Source organism: Labrus mixtus, chromosome 6, assembly GCF_963584025.1.
Source record: "Labrus mixtus chromosome 6, fLabMix1.1, whole genome shotgun sequence".
Lineage (NCBI taxonomy): Eukaryota > Metazoa > Chordata > Actinopteri > Labriformes > Labridae > Labrus > Labrus mixtus.
This window is the reverse complement of record NC_083617.1, coordinates 29,872,146-29,895,341: the sequence shown is the minus strand read 5'-3', so window position 1 is coordinate 29,895,341 and position 23,196 is coordinate 29,872,146. Positions and strand designations below refer to the sequence as shown.

General features: G+C 38.4%; 1 protein-coding gene across 1 annotated transcript; it reads left to right on the top strand.

The window, feature by feature from the left end:
* The first annotated feature begins 4,536 nt into the window (after nt 1–4,536).
* Nucleotides 4,537–23,131, top strand: edaradd (EDAR-associated death domain). Its single transcript, XM_061040828.1, has 6 exons — nt 4,537–4,718; nt 15,184–15,242; nt 15,617–15,659; nt 17,259–17,329; nt 20,592–20,640; nt 21,466–23,131. Exons 1-6 carry the CDS (start codon nt 4,685–4,687, stop codon nt 21,852–21,854), a joined length of 645 nt encoding a protein of 214 aa, XP_060896811.1. The 5' UTR covers nt 4,537–4,684; the 3' UTR covers nt 21,855–23,131.
* Nucleotides 23,132–23,196: the final 65 nt, after the last annotated feature.

Sequence of the window (23,196 nt, the reverse complement as noted above, 5' to 3'; positions counted from 1 at the left end):
TTTCTGCTCTGAATAAAATTTAATGAACCTTTTGGATTAGTCTGATCCTTTAAGATCAAACTGAATTGAGGTGATGTTACACCCCCAAGATGTCTCATATTCATTACATAATACATTATAACTAAATGAAAAACAAAACTTGAAAAATCATATCCTAATTTGTAAAAATAGTTGTTTTATAAGAATAGTAAAGAAATAAAATAATCATATTTATTCATAAAGTGACTTCAGTTTTATTGGCTGGTGGCACAGTGGTTAGTGCGCGCGCTCCATGTATGGAAGCTGTTGTCTTCCAAGCGGGCGGCCTGGGTTCAAATCTGACCTGTGGCTCCTTTCCCGCATGTCATTCCCTACTCTCTCTCCCTGATTTCTGAATCTGTCCACTGTCCTATCTCTCAAGTAAAGGCACAAAAAGCCCAAAAATAAATCTTTAAAAATTGGACAATCGTGTTAAAACCATATCATGGTAATTATCATATTGTGATTTAAGATAAGATGAGATAAGGTAAAACTTTATTTATATCACAACAGAGAATTTTACAGTGTATCAGCAAAAACACGGAAAGCCAAAAAATAGCACAGAGTGCACAATAAAATAAAATAATTGTGGAACTAAAACAGAGCTGGGGTTGTTACAAACGTAGTCTGAACATTCACAGTTTAAAAAAAAATACAGTGCACATAGTTGATCATGTCATTGCACCAAGTAAGTTCTGCATATTAATCCATATAAGTATCAGAGGATATTGTAAGTTAGCTGAGATAATTTATACATCCCTACAAAAAGGTTTTTTAAAATCCACCTACACATGGAGTCTCTTCTCCACAAGCTCCTCCTCTCTGCTGCTCTCAGCCTGCTTAAACAAAGCAGGAACATTTCCCTCAGCAATTTAACTGCTGTCACATTTTCTGAGTGAGGACCCAAAGTACTTTATATATTCATAAAACTTCAGCCACCATATTTACTTTGATGAAAGAGCAAACTGGCAGCTATTTAATACAAGTCATTGCACAAGTGAACATTGTTATTTTAAAAGACCATGTTCTTCCCACTGCTTTTGCCAGATTTCTTTAAGCTTCATTGTGCTCTGTATTTAATTTATACTTTGGGATAATAAGTATACATGTTAAATACACACCTGTAGCTGACTGCAAAATATTCATGATTAGGATTTTTTCTAATTTAAATAAGGTGTGAGGTGACACCAAGGAAAGCATCAGTCAGTGTTGACATCACAAACTCTGACATTGATGTAAAGCACCTGCACAGCCAAGAGAGGGCACCACATGCTGATGTAATACAGAATTATATTCAACAACCATGTCGACTATAATTTAGAGATACATAATTATGATCCATTCTGTATGATCATTTTCACATTTATAGAGTGTGTTAGTCATCATAGTTTGTAGATTGCTCTGTTGAGTTCCTGGACTCCAGTGCATCATATGAGCTGAAGAGATCTAAGTCTCAAACCTGCACTGAGTCCTCACTCCTCTCTCAAAAAGGAAACCTCCTCGCATCTTCTCCCAGCTAGCAGCCTCTGTTTGTGACCTGGTGGGCGATCTGCATATCCAGCTAATGCTAATGTTCAACCCACTGAGGAGCTCTGGGCAAACACAGCTGGGCCATAAACAACTGCTGACACTCTCTTCAACTGTGTCTTCACTTCTGAGACTTTATATAAAGTGGCAGGCGTCTTTGTGGACGAAGAGCTCTCTGCTCCTTCCTGCAACAAGTGGAAGGCTTCTGTGCAGCACCAGAGCAGGCTAATGAAAAGATCTAGGATATTGAAACAGGTGAGGAAACAACCGGTGAGAAAAGAGCCAACACCTCTGAGCTCCATCACTCACGACATCATTAGAGCTGAGTCTGTAGATTAGTCAAATCCTACCAAGCCACCCAGGGAGGGGGAGAGTCAGCTATCTCTGTTCTCCCCTAAGAACATCAAGAAGGAAATATTGGAGGTGTGTGGGGATCCTGTTTAAGACAAATAAGGTCTACCTCAAGATTTTCCCTCTAAGGAAGGTGTGTTGTGTGGACAAAAAGTATTTCTTGCTGATTTCTATGAGCAAGTGACAACTGAAGAAATCTCTTACAATTCTCAGTGGAGACACAGGAAACATCTTAAATATGGAGATTTTTTAATTTTATTTATCCTTTATTTTAGCAGGGAGGACCCACTGAGACCGAGGTCTCTTTTCCAGGGGTGCCCTGCAGCAATACAAAAATAGAAACAACACAAATATAAACATATTAACAGTTAACAATAATAGCATCGAGACACTGAAACAAACCTCAAGTACCTTAACTTTTCACTGACCAGGCCATGGCCATTACATTTGGTGTGATAACACAGCTTTGGTGAAACTATTCACCATCATATGTGTTCTTGTGGGGTTTTCCAGGGTCAGAACATCAAAAGAGCCAGGCTTTTGGAAAACACAGGGGGATTATTTCCAACTGCTGCTGACAAAATTAGTAAATTAATCTGAGAAAAATTTTATTTCTCAAATACCCACAGCAAGAACTATGAGCTGGGAAATGGGTAAACCTTTATATGACAGGCTGGATGAGATTCTGCTGGAAAGAGAGGGCCTGATTCAGGATCCTCTGGTGGCCTTGTTGGCTTTATAGCAACATTATAGGCACAGGGATCACAAACCAACTCAGTGGGCTTGGCCACCAACACTTAGTTTGGACATTGTTCATTGTCATTCCACAGAAGAATTTGAGTGATCCTAGTGGAAAATGAAATTCATTTTTTGTTCTTTCTTGTCCTTTGTACCACACTCAGCTTTTCTGTCAAATGTCTGAAGATTGTCCAGATTTGTTTTCTATGTCTGATGAAGACAGACTGAAGAACCTGTTTACACACACGTCTTTAAAATTGCTAAATTTTTCTTAAATGACAGCCCAAAGGGACACTTTATGTTAGATATATGAGTTGCTTAACAAGTACTGAAGTCTAAGTGAGCAACAATGGGTTAACAACGACTATGTCATTGTTTAAAAATAACTGCAATGTCCTATTTTTCTCTCATAATGTTATTGCTAATTTTTTTGTTATGTTTCTCAGTGTCTTGTGATTCCATGTGGGCTGCTCTTCTCTTTTGGTCAATGACATGATGAATAATAAACTACTACTACAGCTTTTTCTATAAATATACCTGCATTCAAACTCAGAATCTATTTGTGTCATTTAACTGGTTTTTTTTGTTTGTTTTTTTAATTAAAATGTGTCTGTCCTTATGTATTGATAAAGTGCAGGACCTTTAAGGTTGTTGCTACTCTAAAAGGACCCCCCAACAGGATTGAAATATTATTTTATATTATTATAATAATAATTCATGATCTGCCCATTAACACAAAGTGCAATATTCAAACAAACTGTGCAATAATCTTGAAAATGTGAATATATTCCATACGGTCCTCACCCTCTGCGCTTTTGTACAGCGCAAACTGATATTAAGATGCACTTGGTACTAAGTTGTATTCTTACTTTTACTCTTATTCGTGAACATTTTTCTTGTGCTTATTGCTTGATATCTTATTTACATTCCTATTCTATTTTATTATTATTTGATTTGATGTTTTTAGCAAATGTGACTCAAACAGGATTTGTTTTATACTGGACTATTTTCTATGAAGGAGTAATCCACACTGGGTGCTTATAATTAAGTAGTTCTGTCAGAGTGACAGTGAATGTGGTTTTGAGTCAAAATAAACTATGGTGTGTATGTTTATGTTTTTTTGTGATAATAGATCTCTGAGAGCAGAAGGATATGAGATCTTTGATGAATTTATGCGTTCATTGTTGGTGTTGATTTTTATCATAAAAAAATATAGAATAGCAACAGACCAGTCTTTAAATAAAAAAAAAACATGATAAATATCAAAAATAGAAAAAATAGAAAAGCTGCAACTACTATTATTTAATCAATTAATTGATTAGTTGAAATCTTAATGGTTTGGTCTGACATCTAAAAATGAAAACTGTCCTTTACACTTACAAAAGGTGATAGTACCATCACAAAGCCCAATATATTCAATGTGCTCTACAATGTAGAAAAGCCATAGACTAGTGTTTGACAACTGGAATCAAATGGGATCTTTTTTTAGAGGTTGATTTTTTTATGGTGCAGCTTTTTCCTGAAATCTATCTCAAGTACACCTTACTGGTGAGTAAACTGTCCAAGTAATATCAGTATGGAGCGCTGCTGCATCTACTGGAAATATGAATGGAGCAAAATAAGGAAGCTTAAAAGCACTACACTTTTTAAGAGGAAGTCGAATACAGTAAAAGCCCTGTTAACTCAGAGTGAAACATGTTAATAAGATACTTTAAAAGTTTACTAATCATAGAAATTACAGCATTAAAACATATCTTTACATTAACACAACCAACTTGGTAAAGAACTATGTTTGGTCATCTTCCAAAAGAAATAAGCTATTCTTGGATTTACGAGCTGACCTTGAAGGCAGCATGGATCCTAGTAGCCCTGCATGACTGAGGTGTGTGATCAGTCTGAGCCGCCGCTGCTGGGCTGGCTGTAGCGCTTTGTTTCACCTCACGTTGAAGGATACCTGTCTGCGTTTTCTTTTTCACCTGTTCACCAACATTCACAGCTTCTATCCTATCCGGATCAAATTCACAGTTTGGGGAACGTTACAGCTTCAACAATGAGCACTTTGACTGCGTGTAAGAAACCTTTCGGTAAGTCAAATACTGTATTAGTCTGTCTTTCTTTAATTTGACAAACTTAGGTTGTTCACATATAATAAATTACAGCGTAATGACTTTCTTAAGAACTGCCTTTTATTCATTTGTTTGGCCTACTCTTATACAAACTATAGTTCAAACTTAACTCCTACATTATTATAGCCTATATACTGTATACCCTATGGGTTATTTTATTTAACAGCTGGTTTGTATAGCCTACCTTTTCATAACAGGTCAAAGTCTCAAAAGTTTTATTGAATCTTAATGAGCATAATTGTCGCTTTCAGATCATTATCAGTTGCTTGTCACTTGTTTTGTCTCCGTTAGTTTAAGGGGAAACAAGTGTTTCCTTTCCGTTTGAAACTAGCCACGATACCAAAGTTTCCCTCAATTTATAGATCCCGAACACATTAAAGGCCTTTGGAAAGTCCCATCACCTTTGACCAAGTGATATTTGTTTCCAAATAAATTTATAATGAAGTGATCTTCGTTTGGAAATGAAACAGATAAATGTCTGTTAAACAAACAGACCTTTACAGATCAACATGCAATAAATAATAAACCAATGGAATGAAGTATATGTGGCCTACTTTGATTCATTTTTTAAGTTAGCTGTTAAGTGTAGGTTACTTTAACATGGTCTGTGTTGTTGTTGTTGTTGTTGTTGTTGTTGTTGTTGTTATTGCCCTCTAACTCCTGACACTTTGTTTATTTTCTAGAGGTAAAACTTATATAGGATCAAATGATTTATTATTTGAAGAAAAAGGAGAAAACTTTCATGAAAACAAAAATGTTGTGTTATTTCTATTTTTATATCATGCATTATAACACAGAGCCTTACTTTGGGTTGGCTGTGGCTCAGCTGGTAGAGTCGATCGGTCTCTCAACCGGAAGGTTGGGGGTTCGATCCCCATCTCCTACAGCCACATGTTTGATATTTCCTTGGGCACTTAACCCCACGTGGCTCCCACTGATTTGTGGACGGCGTATGAATGTGATTAGTTCTGATGGTCTCTTTACATATCTCTGCCATCAGTGTGGATGGGTGTGAATGGGTGTGATCTACTTATACATCTATCTATCAAAAGACTAGAAAGTGCTACACAAGCTCAAGTCCATTTAAGAATTAAGGTTGTCATAACAGGAACTGTTGATGGTGCTACATCAATGTGTTTGAAAAACCCCAAAGTCATTCTATTGAAACCATGGAAGTGCTCATTTCTTTGGAACCCATCCAGTATCTCTATACACGATGCTGTGTTTGAATTTGTCATGAACGCTGCTTTCAGTTTTTTTCATTGTATACATTCAACCGGCCTACTTACCAAAACCTATAACATTGTCCTTAAATAAACAGTATGGACCTTCTCAAATTAAAAAAGTTGTTTTTAAGGTATAGATAACTTCCAACAGAGAGAATGGTGTCTCCCCCCATGTCCACAGCACAAACCTGGCAGTCAACATGATTATTTGAGTCTTTGTCAGCTTTGCATTTGCCAAAGGAGGCAAGTTGTCAAAGGGGTGGGGGATGTGAAACAGCACTGTTTCACAACAGTGCAGTTGCACACAGATACTTTTGTAGGGTGCTAGAGCACACACCAAACAAAATTCCTATTGTTACATTTTTTTTTTAAAGTGAGTCTTGAATCATGGGTATGGAGGGTATTTACAGGGATTTTAATCAAGATGGCAAATGTGCAGTAGTCAGGATGTATTAATACTGATTCTGCTCCACAATCACCATCAGGCACAAAAACTGCTGTCTCACATCAGTAGCAGACATGATTTCATGGCATGTGCCTTTGTCACAGTCTTACACCTGTAGATCATTTTCTCCTGTCCCAAAACCACCTGTTGTTCCTGCCTATAATTGCAAAACCCCACCACACACACTCTGTCTCTCTGTGATACTGGAGGATGAACATGTGTTCTGTCATATTGTAGATAAATGACTGTCTGAAACCCTACAAGTTTACGCTGTAGTTCCCTTCACCCATCACTGAACTCTAATTTATTTTGGATCCAGAGTGTTTTTGTAAGCTTTACCAGGATGTTGAGTTGAAGTTAAAAAGAGGTTGATGCAAAGTTTGAACCAGAGATACAAATTTTCAATTTTAACTTAGATTTATAAATCTTATACTGACATCATATGAAAGGTGAATGCAGGGTAGGGGAAACACTGACGTTTTTCTTTCTTTCTTATTCAGTTGCACCTGATTTGTTCTCAACCTCTTGTACCACAAGTGAGCAACAAGAAAACTACACAAACCACAGCTGCAAAGCTTTGCACACTGACATCTTCACACATATTTTTTTCATTTTTCATCACACTTTCCTTTTTTTTGAATCTGTGATAGTCATGCTAACGTGCACCTAATGTAACACCTGTGGATTTTAGAAAATGTGTTAACCGTGATCAGTTTGTAGAACAAACACAATACATTTGTGTGCTTGTCTTTGGCTGGTAGTAAAGATGTGTTTGGTTTAAAGTTGATCTTTTATGAATATTGTTCTTAGGCTGCACAATGTTTAGCGCTGTCACCTTAAAACACGATGGTTCCTGGTTTAAATTTCCAGTTGGATGGTAGCCTTTCAGTGAGGAGTTTGCATGTTGTCCCCGTGCATGCTTCCATGTTCTCCGGCTTAAGCTGGCTACACACTACGAGTTTAAAATTATAACTCATTTAAAAGAGAGACCATTGGAGACCATATCCATAAGGACAGTTTTAACTGATTTTTAACATTATAGTACTCCAAACACACACACTAGACGATTCAGCCCGGCTGTGGAACCACACACCTGCCGTTTATACTACGATTTCACTTAAACTTACATAATCAGACATGAGTTCAAAAGAAAACCAGCTATGGAGGACGATCAACGAGGTCAGAGGGCTGTCCTGCCATGTATTCAAATTTGCTTTGAAAAACATACAAAAAAAAACCCAATATGCATGAAATCCCATCTGAGTCATGTTTAGGCGCAGCAATTTACAATGTTTCAGGGTTTTATTCATCTGTAAACACCAGGAACTGTCCCAGCCTGGTCTGAACTACACACCATTTCTTTGGTAGAAAGTAGTTCCAATTTAAGTTCTTGAAGCTTGTTTTTGGGAATACCTGGATAACAGATGTAGAAATGTTGCTGAAACAAAGAAAAAAAGTTGAAGTTGAAACTTTTTTTTTTGATGAACAACAATTTGTCCATCAGTTCTGTAGAACATCTTCAACTGTCAAGTCAAGTGAATTTATAACGCACATTTCATACGACAATCATAGATTCAATGTGATTCAAGGTAAAAGATGAACTGAAGCAAGTGTGGCCGGATATAATCGAGTCAACCTGGGTTTGGGATCTTATTGTGACTGGAAGCACAATCACTCCAACCTGGGATTGTTCATCAAGGATAGTTTATCAATTCAGAGCAATACGTGGCAGTCCAATTGAATTAATACTCAATAATAGCAGCAGTCAATGAAAAAACAGACTTTTAGGAAGTTCCTACCATAAATCTGATTTAATAATGAGGAAACACAAGAGACAGAATAAGAAATAGATTGGTCTTTATATATAATATACAAATATTCCAAGAGATTTAATGTATCTGTAAATGAATGAATTTAAACTCAATTAAAGGCCAAAAATGAAAGTTATCACTCCACAAATAAACAAACAGATCAACTCCATGGAAGTCAGCCTTTAACCTCACATCTGGATAATGACAGTTCTCTTTGTGTACAGATAAAACAAACTAGAAGCAACTTTTAGAAACTGCCAGGATAGCTCAATCTGCTACTGTTGGTCTTTATGCTAGGCTAAACAAGACACACAGTGATACAATTTGAATAAAGTGTTTTTTCAATTCCAGAAATATGTGTGTAGTGTACTTCACAAAATGTTGAATCGGGTCAAATAGGATTTTCAGTAAAGAATCCTAAATGCTCTGAGATACTTTATAGTACACTGTCATGTAATAAAAACGCATGTCAGGTGTCTGCAGAATGTTTTTTGTAAGGCGTCCATTTTTTGAGTTTTACTCTACCAGTCTAATCTTGTACAGCTCACCCACAGTAAAATAGACACTTACCACCCACCCTCAGCTATGTGACACATGTAGCAGAGAGCGTTTGTAAAAGGTGGGTGCTTAATGCTGCTCACACAGTCTAGACTTCACTGCGGTCTGGCTCAGGTAATGTCTTCCATTCACCTCCATTCATGTGCGGAAAGAAGCCCACGATAAGCAAACTGCCCAATGTACAGGCTGCTCAAGAACTGGGCTTTATCCCTCAGGAGACATGGGTGGTCAAAATGCAAAAAAGGTGGGTTCACCTGTGTGGAATTATGGCCCTAAGCTATGTATTATGATGTGGTTTATATTTCTTCTCTTGAACTTTATCCGGAGCATGCAGTTACACGCCCCTGCATTCCCAGAGAGGGAGAAACAATGCTCAACTGATCTGGGCTTCGACTTACACATGATAATTTGGTGACTTGCTGTAGGTCTCAATACTGTATGCATGACAAAAAGAGGGGAATACCACCAAGGTCACAATTTTATTGACTTTTCTGTTTTTCTATATTTCATGTTATTCACTTGTTTTATTAATTGCTCTATTGACTTGATGATGTGAAAGCCATTTGATACTTTTCTTTTCTTTAATTAATTAATTTTGTCAAAAATGCACACACAAAAAACTGGTTTCAACTTTGAATTGTGCTGCTCTCCTTTTTCTCACATACTGTAGGAAACTCAATAGATATGTGCTTCGGGCTGGTGCTCAAACAAAACAACATAATTAAGAAATCTCTGTGACATTAAAGTGGGTATGTTTGCCATTTTCACCTCAACCATTACTAAAGATAATAACTAGATATTAGTAATAACGATATATGTTATTTCCTGCCCTGAAGTCGTTGTCTTTGCTTGGTTGTACCATTCAACTATTACTGATTTGTCTCCTGAAGAATCATTAGTTGGGATGCTACTATGCACAATTTATATAAAATAGTCTGTAGGAGGGGCGATGGTGGTGTGGATATTTAAAGGCTATGGTCCTCCAAGTGGGCGACCCTGGTTCGAATCCAGCCTGTGGCTCCTTTCCCGCATGTCTTTCCCCACTCTCTCTCCCTGATTTCCAACTCTATCCACTGTCCTATCTCTCCATTAAATGCACAAAAAGCCCAAAAATAAATCTTTAAAAAAAAAAAAAAGTCTGTGGGTAAACATTTGGCTTGCCAAGTGTGGCTAATGTAGCTAATGTAGCGCCAGTCCTCCTTGCAAGTGTTAAATGTTGTAACGCATAGTCCCGACTAAATGCCAGTTTAACCTGACACAGACTATACATTTTGATCTCCATTTTTTAGACTGTGCTGCTCCTATGAGATGCTATCTGTTCACTGGGCTTGTCTACATCTGGGCAGCAGAGTAAGGAGAGCTGGGTCATGAACAAGAGCCACAGACAGTTTATGGCTACAGCTACAGCTAGTGGCGGATGGCTGCATTGCAGTTTGTACATAACATTTGACGGGCATCGAGGACCAACAGAATAAATATTAATAATGTGTTTAACAGACTAGTAACTCTGGTGCAGACTGGCAGGGGTTTTGTTTGTTGTTTTGCGCCTATCTTTAATACAGGAAGCAAAGAAATCATGTTTGGTTGCACACATGCTTTTAACATGTTTTTTGAGCCTCAACTTTAAATTGAAAAAAAATGCTTTATCTCAGCTGTACGGATGCTGTACTGTTTCACGAGGTAGTATGGCATTGGACATTTTGTAGATTTGCAGAACTGTTGGTAAGTTTGGTCATAGAGATTGACAGCAATATAAAGCTGTGTGTCATCTGCATAGTGGTGTTAATTATTACCACGCTTACTACTAAAGGCCCGCTAGTGGTAATGTATTAAAAACTGCAAGGTTGATGACAGTAGTGATGCTAAAAATCATAACATGGCGATAGTGTCAATGAAATCACCCATTGGTATCTAAAGCAGGCCTTAAGCTTTACGGCAAACAGCCACATCATGGCTGCTTGCAGCTTCCACCCCTAATTATGCATAACTTTTATCTTTTATCATGACGTCAAAACAGGTTTGTTATTTTAAAAAAAACAACTCTCATACTGTGTGTGCCAATAAAGACAAATCAGAACAAATGTGTTTTTATGTACTGCTGTACTCTCTGTCTCTTGACCAGAAAGTTGGGGGTCCGGTGTGTCCTTGGGCAAGACACTTAACCCCAAGTTGCTCCCGCTGCTTCGTTGGCGGCGTATAAATGTGTATGAATGGGATTAGTTACTTCTGATGTTCACTTTACATAGCAACCTCTGCAATCAGTGTGTGAATGTGTAGGTGTGGCATGTGGTGTAAAGCGCTTTGAGTAGTCAGAAGACTAGAAAAGCATTTTACAAGCGGGCCACTTTTGGTAAGCAGATCTGGCGCTGCGGTCCATTTACCATTTACTGGGGTGTAAACATAAAATGGGCGTTTCAACATGGTTGTATATGAGACTTTTGGGCTTTTTGGAACCACAATCAAGTGGACACTCGAGGAACTGCAGTATTTTTGCATTTCCCCATTGGCTTCATTTTCAACACAGGAGGTTGTCCTGCTATAAATAATGGTACTGTCATAGATGAGAAACAAATATATTTACATTTTAATAATAAGGCAAATTAAAAAAAAAAGAATAGTAATGCAAAGTTTAAATATGGATATGTCAGTGATGATGTTTTATTCTTATATTATTGGGTCATTGTGACAAAGTGGACTCCATATGTCACTTTTGTCGTATTTATTTCCAATTAATATAACAGTATAAACCCCCAGTGCAGAAAGGGGGCCCCCCCTTGTTTCCCCGCCTATTCAGCAATACCACCAAGTCATACAATACCAAGTCACCACAATGTCTGGGGGGAAGCTGCTGACAGTATTACTAGTATTACTATGTATTTCCTTCATATGTGATCTGTATGCCAAGAATACCGCATGGTGTGATGCATTCATGTACCATGGGAAATTTTTTTTTTTTTTCCGAAATTGGTTCTGTTTCAGTATTATTTTCCTATTTTATGATGATATGTGTACACAACCCTGTAGGGAGGATGGTAAGAGATAGATGCTGGTTATCGGGGAGGTCTGCCTCTGTAAATTGAGTTGTCTGTGTGCAGTGAGCGAGGAAGGTCAGGAGTAGACCCCAGGTTTTATGCTGTCATGAGTTTATTTATCCTTTTTTTCTTTATGTTAATATGTTTATGTCCACATTTTGTTTTGCATGATGCATCTTGTTGCAGTTGTAAGTAAATGTCCACCAATGGGACACAGAATCATGAGTTTGCCTCCTACTTCACCATGAACCCTCTGACACTACCTCACAGTCAGTCTTTCTTTTTATATTGTTTGCTGAAGCCTTGTCCTTAAAACCAGGAACAACCTTGGTAAAAGTGCTAATCTTGATGACCTATAAGCTGTTTGTTTGCACTTAATGACATTGTTTCCTCTGATGCATGCTGCTTTGGACAAAAGCACAATTGTCTCGGGCATGAATCAGTCCTTCCATCCCAGGTCCAATGCTTTCATTAATGCTTATAGGTTTAGTCTCTGAAAGCATTGCACTATTGGATAAATACTGTCCTGTACTCCATCTGCTCTCGGCTTTTTCTACAAATGTATACTCCAGATTTGCTATTTATTCTTTCTCCATGTCTTTTGGTGACATTTGGAGATATTGATCTTGCGCTGTGTTTTTGTATTATGTGTTTTTAAATGAGTTGGACGAAACTACATTCTGTAAGGCACATTGGCCCTACTCTGAGGAAATAGTCCACATGGGCACTTCATAGTGCTAAAATAATCAGAAGCTCTGAAAGAAAGTTAGAAAGAAAAAGCTGCTATCCCATGAAGGACTGATAAAGATGATGTTTCCAGTCAATTAGAATATGCAGATTAAGAGACTGAAAGACCCTTTTATATCTAGTAAACAGTGTGATGTGAAAGATGAAGAAGAAATTGTTCCAGAACAAAACACAGTAACAAAATTACCAATAAAATGTCATTTTTATTTTAAATTATTACGGAAACAGAAAGAAGAAAAATAAAGCTGTCATGTAATATGATTTCAGTATAGGTTTTCCTTTTGATTTCAAACTCATGTTTCTGAGAACTAGTGACTGTGTACGATAAAGATGAAACATGGAAGTTAATTGCATCATATCATGTGCTTCATTTCCCAGTAGTCTTTCATTTCCCTTTGAAATGGATTTCACTGTCTGTTGCCGTATATGATCTCTGCTGTTTAATATAAAAAGTTATTTATACAAATACACATTTTTATTATGTACAACATCTTATGAAGTGTAGTTATGAATATCCTTGTGGAATTGAATACATAAGTGATATAAATATGTATGTTTTATCATAACTTTAAGAATTACATATGTGTGCCAGTAACCATGAAATATATATTAATTAATCTAATGTAGAAATGTAAAAATCTCCATTTTGCATTGAACATTGGGGTTACAGTATACCGCTGCTAAGTAGTAAGATAAGATACACTTGCTAAGATTTAAGTTTTTTTTACAGTGTTGGCGTTTTTTCTCTAATCAAACAGTTATAATATATTGCACAATACAGTGACAAAATACAGTACAGTTTTTTTTTTTAAGTTATCTTTTAGGCCTTTCTGCCTCTATTGGATAGGACAGCTGAAGAGAGACAGGAACATGCTAGGAGGAGAGAGTAGGGGATGACATGCAGCAAAGGTGCCGAGGTCAGATTGAAACCCAAAGCCGCAGTGATGATGAATAAAGCCTCTTTACATGGGGCACGCTCCCATTGGTTTGTTGCTAATAGTTTTCAACAACAGTGGAACTCTATTGCACGTAGGGAGATTATATATCAGATCCTTAATAAAAGGGTCTCACTTTAAATCACAAACATAGGCCGAAATACACACACATGCACAAACAGGATCCTGTGAACATGCATTAATGGAGAGGTCTCAGAGTGAGGGGGCTGCCCACAGTGGGTGCTCCAGAGCTGATGGGGGGTTAGGTGCCTCTCTCTCTCTCTCTCTCTCTCTCTCTCTGTCTCATCTCTCTCTCTCTCTGTCTCATCTCTCTCTCTGTCTCATCTCTCTCTCTGTCTCATCTCTCTCTCTGCCTCATCTCTCTCTCTGTCTCATCTCTCTCTCTGCCTCATCTCTCTCTCTCTCTCTCTCTCTCTGTCTCATCTCTCTCTCTCTCTGTCTCATCTCTCTCTCTGTCTCATCTCTCTCTCTGTCTCATCTCTCTCTCTGTCTCATCTCTCTCTCTGCCTCATCTCTCTCTCTGTCTCATCTCTCTCTCTGCCTCATCTCTCTCTGTCTCATCTCTCTCTCTGTCTCATCTCTCTCTGTCTCATCTCTCTCTCTCTCTCTCTCTCTCTCTCTCTGCCTCATCTCTCTCTCTGTCTCATCTCTCTCTGTCTCATCTCTCTCTCTCTCTCTCTCTCCCTCTCTCTCTCTCTGTCTCATCTCTCTCTCTCTCTCTCTCTGTCTCATCTCTCTCTCTCCCTCTCTCTCTGTCTCATCTCTCTCTCCCTCTCTCTCTCTCTCTGTCTCATCTCTCTCTCTATCTCATCTCTCTCTCTCTCTGTCTCATCTCTCTCTCTCTGTCTCATCTCTCTCTCTCTCCGTCTCTCTCTCCGTCTCTCTCTGTCTCTCTCTCCCTCTCGCTCTCTCTCTGTCTCATCTCTCTTCTCTCTCTCTGTCTCATCTCTCTCTCTCTCCCTCTCTCTCTGTCTCATCTCTCTCTCTCTCTCCCTCTCTCTCTCTCTCTGTCTCATCTCTCTCTCTCTCTCTGTCTCATCTCTCTCTCTGTCTCATCTCTCTCTCTGTCTCCCTCTCTCTCTCTCTCTCTCTCTCTCTCTGTCTCATCTCTCTCTCTCTCTCCCTCTCTCTGTCTCATCTCTCTCTCTCTCCCTCTCTCTGTCTCATCTCTCTCTCTCTCTCTCTGTCTCATCTCTGTCTCTCTCTCTCCCTCTCTCTCTCTCTGTCTCATCTCTCTCTCTCTCTCTCTCTCTCTCTCTCAGGTTAACACTTCCTTGTTAGCAGCATATAGGAAATGCCCCCCTTACACAGAATCACTTAGTCCTCATTCTGGCTTCTGATGCAATTGAAAGTTTCCTCGTCATAGAGTTGAACCTGAGAAAGGCCAACGCAGATCGCTGTTTTAAGCTCTTTGAATATATTGGCTTCACAGTGACACAGTCTGCAGAGGGTCTGCCTATGATGTGTCGTTACCACCCATGCCCAAACTGTGTCATGCTCAGTTGCACGTAGCAGAATATTCTTGTTGGATGGAGGATGTGGCTTTTCTGTGCCTCTCTGCGGCTGACACTCTGTCCATATATAGAGAGTGGATGACATGAGCATAAAGTCACGACCATGTTACAAACTTCTCCTTTGTTTGTAACAGACAGACCCAGATCTGAACCCGTGGAGGACACAGACACCACCAGCTTTGTGGCAGAATTTGTGAGTAACTTTTCATGTGTTAGTTTAACCATCCAATTGTATTGACTTGCTTTCAGTCCAGTTTGCTTTGTGCTGATTTCTCATTGTTCTTCCTTGGAAAGCAGAGTCTTACAGTAATCTGCTCAGAAATGTACCATAACTGAACACACTGTGCTATGATTGCTAGCGCCCAGAGGGCTCATTCAGGAACAGGTTGCGGCAAGCTTTTCCCTGTCTTTGCACACAAGAGAGTCATTTACTTCCATAGCTACAGACTACATCTTAAATGTTGTCTCAGGCTCAAGAACAAAGTGACAGTAAAGCTTTCTCTCTTTTTTTTGGCTTTATTCATTTTCCTTTCTAATATGATCTTGTCTACCATATTTCTCTTCCAGTCTCTGGAGGCCAATTATCCAGTGCAGGTGACAGATCCACATGGTAAATACACGAGCATAACCATAATGGTCCTTTTTTTACAAAGCACATATTGACAAACTGCTTCTATCAAAGTTCAGAAATACTGTTCATTCTGAAATCAAAGCAAATATTTGATAAATGTTCATATATCAATCTATGCAGCTGCCTTAAATGTTGTCCTGCCACTGTTAGTTAGTAAGTTAGTCTATTGGAAAAGACTGAATATCGAGTTCTGTTAGTGTTGAAGTAGCCAGGTTTGGTGTACTATGAATCAGGATTTGCAATGAATAGGGTAACATCAGGGTTAACTCTTGGTTTACATGGTGCGTTTCAATTCATCTTGGAAATTGGAAATTTAGAGTTGCCGGCCTCCCTGAAGTCGGAATTCCGACTTGGCAACTCGAAGAACCTTCAGTTGGCCCGAGTTAAAATCCAACATGGCTGCTACACTGTACACTCTTTTTGTGTAATTAAATCAATCACATCAATTAAAACAATGGTTCTCCTGAAAGCGTCCATGTTGCTTTTCCGACTTGTTGCTAACTTGCAACTGGAATGCGGTGTGATGTCATTCCCAGCTCTGAGATCCGAGTTCAAAGGTAAATGGAACGCACCATCAGTACCATGAAGGTAGTGCACTTCGTACTTGGGTAGATCGCCACGGTAACGTATGCTGGACGTCAAGCGGTATTAAACTCTGCCTGCTGGCCCATCAGACTCCTGCTCACAGTGGTGTGAAAGTTCATTTTGAGAGGGGAGGAGGAAGAGAGACAGCAGACACGTCGTCTTCCTCTAATGATATTTTATATAAAATATATGATCAAGAAAGATATTATTAATGCTTTTCGTTAAAGATATAAGGCAAAGCACAGTACTGACCTACATACAGCTTTGAATGGTTTTATTTTTATGTTTTTTTTGTTTGTAAAGCCTGGGAAAAAAGACGTAACACGTGTACACTGTGACAGGAGCCAGCAACTTTGTAATGCTATGATATGTAAATGTAAACCACTCCAACTGAATTCTTTGGTGTCTTAGAAGCCCATGAGGGTTGGGCACTTTGTGTGCATGAAACACAAAATAAATTAAATCATCAAATCATCATATATACAGTTGTATACTGAAGGTCTGGGCTGCAGCTGAAGTATAATGTCTTAAACTGTCATACACAGGACAAGCAAACATTTAAGAAAGGAAGAAACCAGAGGAGCTATCTCCAGATCTGTTGTGCACTCATGATCATAAAGTTAGGTTCTTCCTGCTGCTGTGGTGATTTTAGAGTGGATTAAGTGTTTAACTAAGATTTTCTAGTTTGCTCTGAGGTTGTAAAATATGCGGTCTGCTGACAGCAGATCTTGTTAATGATGGTGATATGAAGGTTATATAAAGCTAACAACGCCCCTTCTATGTGAATACACTCAAAGAAACTCTGGGTTTACTTACCAGATTGATAACCACTTAATGTGGGCCTGTCTATATTTATATCATGAATTCACCCTAACCCTAACAGACCTAGTTCTCTTTTGTAAATAAAAAAATGTTTAAAAAATGTTCAAGCATTTCTGTAAATGATGAATGTAGTTGCTGTCGAGGTTTTTATGAGTAATGTGTCTCCAACAGATGCCGTGACTCTCCACTTGAGCTCGATGCCCTCTGGATTCCTGAGTCCCTCGTCAGACAGAATAAGACAGGTCAGTATTAATCAAGTGGAAACATCTGCTGTTGACAAATGAAGCTGATTCAGCAGTGGAAAAAAAGTTTCTCGAGTGACCACTTGAGGCTGGCTACAAAAGCTCGCTGAGTTGACTGACAGGTGGGCACATTAAGGCTGTAGGCCTGGAGGAGCTCCACCTCTTTACCTGCTGCCAGACTGATCAGAAGTGAGGTTGAGATACCACACCAGCGTTGGGCTTCACAATGCTTCTTCAGACACAAGTTGGTGTTGTGGACTACGTCTGTATATTAATGCATTTGGTGCATGTGCGCACATGCAACCTGTCTTTGACTGATTTTCACTTCTAACCACCTTTGTCACAGTTCCACCACAAAGACTAACAGAATGTTGTTACATACGTTGGTCCCTAGAAGTTTAGGTTCAGTTCCACGTCTGTCCACAGTCTACCTCACCTGCCCACTCATTCTACCTCTGTCTGACACAAGTCACCAAGGTAACTGTTCAATCTTTAACCACAAACTGTTCCATATGCAGGATGCAAGCTCGATAAACTTTAACCAACTTTCATTTGGAAACTATGGGACAACAGTAAACGCTGAAATGTAGTTTATCAATATAACATATGGAGAGAAGTCATACACCTGGTATACTGAAGCATGATTGTGAGCTGTGCCGTTATATTTATCCAAAGTCTGCACAAGAGCTTACAGTGTAATCAGCTAAAGGTAATTCCAGAATAAGTTAGGCTGTAAAGTGTATCGATGTAAGCAGTAGGGCTCCTTCTAACTTGAGTGACTATTGAAGAAAAATGAGGGGAAGAAGACGGCTATTAGTTAAAAGCAGAATCCAAAGAAATGTACCTTAGTACACCTGTGTAGCTCATTAGAAGAAGAAAAATAAAATAGGACAAACCCTTGTTTAACTCATTTATCAAAAAGACCTGTGCCCCTTCTTGATTTCAATTGGTTGGTGAGAGTGCGAGCACCAGGGGAATTTTTTTGCGTAGGTACTGAGCACTGAAAACACTTAAATGCATTGATTTTGTATGAAAACTGGTGCTGTCAATGCACACACAAAAACGCTAGTGGACGTAGTTAGTGGACATACTGTAGGCGCTGACATTTACCTTTTTACTTTATAGTATCCACCCTGATTGATCTTACAAAAAGCTGGGCTTTCAATGTATTTAGAGCACCATTAGTCTGATAACTGGCAACAACTTAAGAGGTCATAGTTCAGTTTAAAATGATGCACATCCCTTTACAAATGTTCATGGGCAGCATTTTAGTAATCTACCAAAAATATGACGTTACAATTGAATCAGCCGTCACTTTCATTACTAAATGTACCCTGTTACAGATCTGGATCCAGGTGATTATTAAATAAATTATTGAAACTGCCTCAATCGTACTATTATACTTTGGCAGAGATACACAGAGAGTACTTTCTAATTCTAGCTATGAATCAACAGGATGTGGTTTTGCCCCACTGAACTGAAAGATGCAGCTAATAACAGAGCAGGAACACAGACAGCAGTAAGAGCGCTCATGTCACTCCCTGTCAATGAGCAAATGAGACAACACTTTATTAAGCAATTAACAATTAACAATAAAAGAGTTAGATGTGGGAATTAAAATATGATAATTTGTCCTTTCCAGCCAAAGTGATCATCACTGGAAAAATTAATTCATCCCTCGAGGGGTAGGGTCTTGATCTCTGTCTGGCCTTGATGTGCTGCTGTCTGCAATGTTGCTTTTGTTGAAACATGTTCAATTTGCATGCATCCAGATTTTTAGGTTGTAACTCTCATAAGAGATAACGTACACCTGCAACAGTTATGCTAAAAGTCAGACAAGTAGAAGAAAAGAAAAGTGAAGGAAGTGAACGGCAAAGAGGAAAATAGCTGGGGGTTTTTTTGTTGTTTTTTTTAAAGGCTAGATTAGAAAGAATTTAGAAATAAAGATAGATTTCTGAATATTGTGCTCTATATGTTGTGGTAATACCACCATATAACAATACAATAAACAAATATACATAAACTCATGTAATATTTTTTATATGACAGACATGTTCTCAATCTCAATCAGTTAGAGTAAAACCCATCAATAAGTCAGTACAATTAACTGAACACAACTGGATACACTAGAATGTAAATTGTAATCTTAGTTACATTCTTTGTGATGTTTCTTTAAACATGCAATAATAAATAAATACTGCATAACCCTTTAGTGCATGCATTCACTGTTGGGAGCCATGCTTTAGATGACAGCTGATATAAATTCATGAGTAACTTTTATTCTGTTGCTGTGCTACAATTACGGCTCCAATGGTAGCTATTTGGCTTCGTCATTCCAACACTTCTGTCAAGACTGAAAACCGATATTACTTAGATTGCTAAAGATGTTCTCATAAGCCTTGGCAGTAATTGACTTTTACCGCTTATGATTTTAATTGTAAGGATTCTAACACACAAGAGATTGTAAAATAGTAAACATGATAATGGATTCGAAGTGTCTGAAGTGCTTTGTTTGATAACGATGACTTATAAGATGGTTTCTATACTGATTAGAGCTCTCAAGAACTGCCCTCAATGTTGTGCTTTGCCTCTGGTCACTTCCTGTCAGCACCTGTGTGTCCAATCAGACTCAAAGCTGATCGTTTGCTCTTACTGACATTGTTCCTTTTTTTCTAGATCCTTGCTTGTGTTCTTCTTACTCTCTGATGTACGTCGCTTTGGATAAAAGCGTCTGCTAAGTGAATTGTAGAATTGTAGAAATGTCAATTCTGGTTTGTGTTTCTTTTTTTTTGGGGGGGGGGGGGGGGTTGAAAAAAAAAAAAAGATAATCAAAAAAGACCAAGAACTTAGAGTTTTCTGTTGTAGCTTTCATCACTAGAAGTTCACTGATTGACAGTGTGAAGTTTTAAAGGTAGAGCAGGCGCCCCACGAACAGAAGCACGGTTCTTGTTAGACTGAACTCTGGCTCGACTCCTGACCTGGACCTCTAGGTGCATGTTATCCACCATCCCTCCTTCCCACATTTACCATCTCTTCAGCTGTCCAATAAAGGAAAAATGAGTCTTACACAAAAAACATGATTGATTTATAATCAACCTAATTTGGGTGTAAATCGTGAATTGTGGTGGAGAGTGGTGACTGTTTATTACTGACTGATCCTGACTCCATATTACAGGCATGTTTGTGGAGTTTTGGCATTTAAATGAAAATGACTGACATAGAGGGATTCTGTAAGTAATAGTCGTGTTTTTCTGTGTTAAAGCCAGTTGAAGATGTCGAAGAATGCACCTGCCCAACTTCAATTTCACCAGGTATGTCAATTCTTCCAGCAGTATATAAAATGCCTGATGATAATCAGTGTTTCCCTTACCATTATATTAGGGGGGCGGCCGCCACCCCCCTTGAAGGTCAAGTTAATAAAAAAAAAATTAAAAAAAATTATAGACTTATTTTTTGGCTTTTTGTGCCTTTATTGTAGAGATAGCATAATGGATAGAGTCGGAAATCAGGGAAAGAAGTCATTTAAGGATACCTTTCCCATAGAAAAGGACAGCTGTCATTAAAAGTAACAGATGAACACGAGATTACTTCAAGTGTTTGTGTCGGCGTGCCTCTGCCCCCCCCCCCCCCCCCCCCCCCCCCCCCCCCCCAAAAAAAGCGGTAAACCTAGGAGAAACACTGATAATCATGACTAAATTTTTCTGCATGATAATTGTATTTACAATATTAATAGTTATGTCTGAAATATGGCTTATAAACATCAGTCTTATTCAAGGAAATACATTTCATGTTAAAAGCTAATAGATGTAAGCGGTGTCATACTAGGAACATAGTGTTTTGGATGTGACAGCACCGTACAATTATTTGAATAGTTGAAAGGTTTGTATGATAGTCGACAATATGAAAATAAATGAAACAGGAGTTTATCCAATCAGACAGCAGCCCCACACTAACATACATGGACACTTGTATTGATTTACTTTCTAAAAGCCATCAGGAGACTTTAACAATGAAATGATGTCATACATGTGCATCACCTGTTAAATTTGATGTCGATATACTGTCATTTGCAATGTACTCATTGTCTTGAGCGAACTTCTTCTTTGTCCATCTTCTTTGTCCATATCTGAGCTCAGACTTCCCCAAAGAACTGCAGATGCTAAACAGCCCGTGTGAAAAGTGCTGCTGCCCAGCACCTCCTCCGAAGATCAGCGACCTCATGAATGACAAAGACCTCCTGGACTTACTGCGGCTCAAACTGGATCCAAACCACTGCACCGTCAAAAACTGGAAGAACTTTGCAAGTCGATGGGGAATGAGCTATGATGAACTGACTCTGCTGGAGCACCGGACGCAGGGCTCCTTGTCCCACAGCCCCACCCAGGAGTTCCTGCTGCGCTACAACCAGAAAACAGTCACTGAGCTCACTGAACTTTGCCGTATCTACCAACGCATTGACGTGCTGCGACTGCTACAGAGCTGGATAGAGAAGGTGTGGCCATCACGCTGGCAAGAGACTCATTAACCAGTTTGACTTTTTACATATTTATCCAGTCTCTGTTTTTCATATTGTCAGGGTTGTACTTGTTAGGGGTATTTTCTTCTTCAAAACTTAGATACTATTTTATAGATTTGTGTAGTAGAAACTGTAGAAATTCATCTTTAGGATAACTTCCTGAAATGAACGTCAGCATCACTGAGTTTCAGGTACCAGTGATATTACAGACTTTAGAGCACTTACATGACTTACAACTTACGAATAGTAGGGCGTCTTTAAGATTTAAAGCCACGCTAACAGTGTGATTTTAAGTTGAGGAGTGTTGATTCTTTTTTGAGTTCTATCTTTGTGGTGGTCTGATTGTTGGTCCATCACACTGGTCGGATGGAAATGTCTTAACAACCAGTTGATAGTTTGCCCTGAAATTTTTGACACATTCATGGTTCATGCTCGCCAGTCTCTACAAACAATAATGGTTTCTGGACATTGCTTCTAGCTGGACTTAACATTTGTGGTTTTAAAGGAAATATCTCAACAGACGTTTAATAAATTACCAAACATTTGGTTGTAAAAAAAAAAGTAAACTCAGTGATTCTCTGATTTGTTTTCATCAGGGCCATGAACTGGTCCAAATTACGACACATACATTGAATATTTCCCTATTTATCCTCAGCCGCACTTTAATTGCTAATAAGCAATGTTAGAATGACACGTAATAACATGCTTATGATGGGGATTATCACTGACATTCAGCATGCTAAGCATGCGCAGGTTAGCATTGATGACGTTCACATTCTTGTACGCTAATGTTACAATTTAACCTCAAAAAGCCACTCACTTTACCATAGTCTAGTTTTGTGAATTTGCTTTTCGACTGTATACATCTGCAAAACAAGTAAAGCACAAATGAATGGGGGAAAAAAAAATGTTTTTATAAATATTTGGTTTATTTCTTTAAAAATACTCATATGGTCAGCAGGATTTATGTCCCCACCTTTGAGCAATTATTGCATGGCTTTTTCATTTACTGTTGCTCTTGTATCTTTGTGATAAATATCAGAGCAGGGAGAGTTAGACCAACAAGAGAAACAATCATGTCATTCATTGATTTCCCTTTCATATGTCAAACCAAATATCATATTTCTTGAATTTTCAAAACAAAACATTTGAACAGTTGATTTTTACTGCTCCCATCAATGTTATTTGGGAAACCTTGATGATACATTTTTTGGTAATGTTTGTATTATATTTTTTATTGTACTTGTTTTCCAATTATGAAATAAACACATTGAACTGTGCAAAAATTTTAATTTTTAAAGGAAATTCAGGGTCAACATTAGCGTTAAAGACCTCAATCTGTCATACACTT

Bases quoted from the DNA above. Each gene is read 5' to 3' on its own strand.
- edaradd (XM_061040828.1), top strand. From the start codon at position 4,685: ATGAGCACTTTGACTGCGTGTAAGAAACCTTTCG. The intron at 15,660-17,258 runs GTAAATACACGA...TGTCTCCAACAG, and splicing joins GCAGGTGACAGATCCACATG to ATGCCGTGACTCTCCACTTG. The intron at 20,641-21,465 runs GTATGTCAATTC...ATCTGAGCTCAG, and splicing joins CCCAACTTCAATTTCACCAG to ACTTCCCCAAAGAACTGCAG.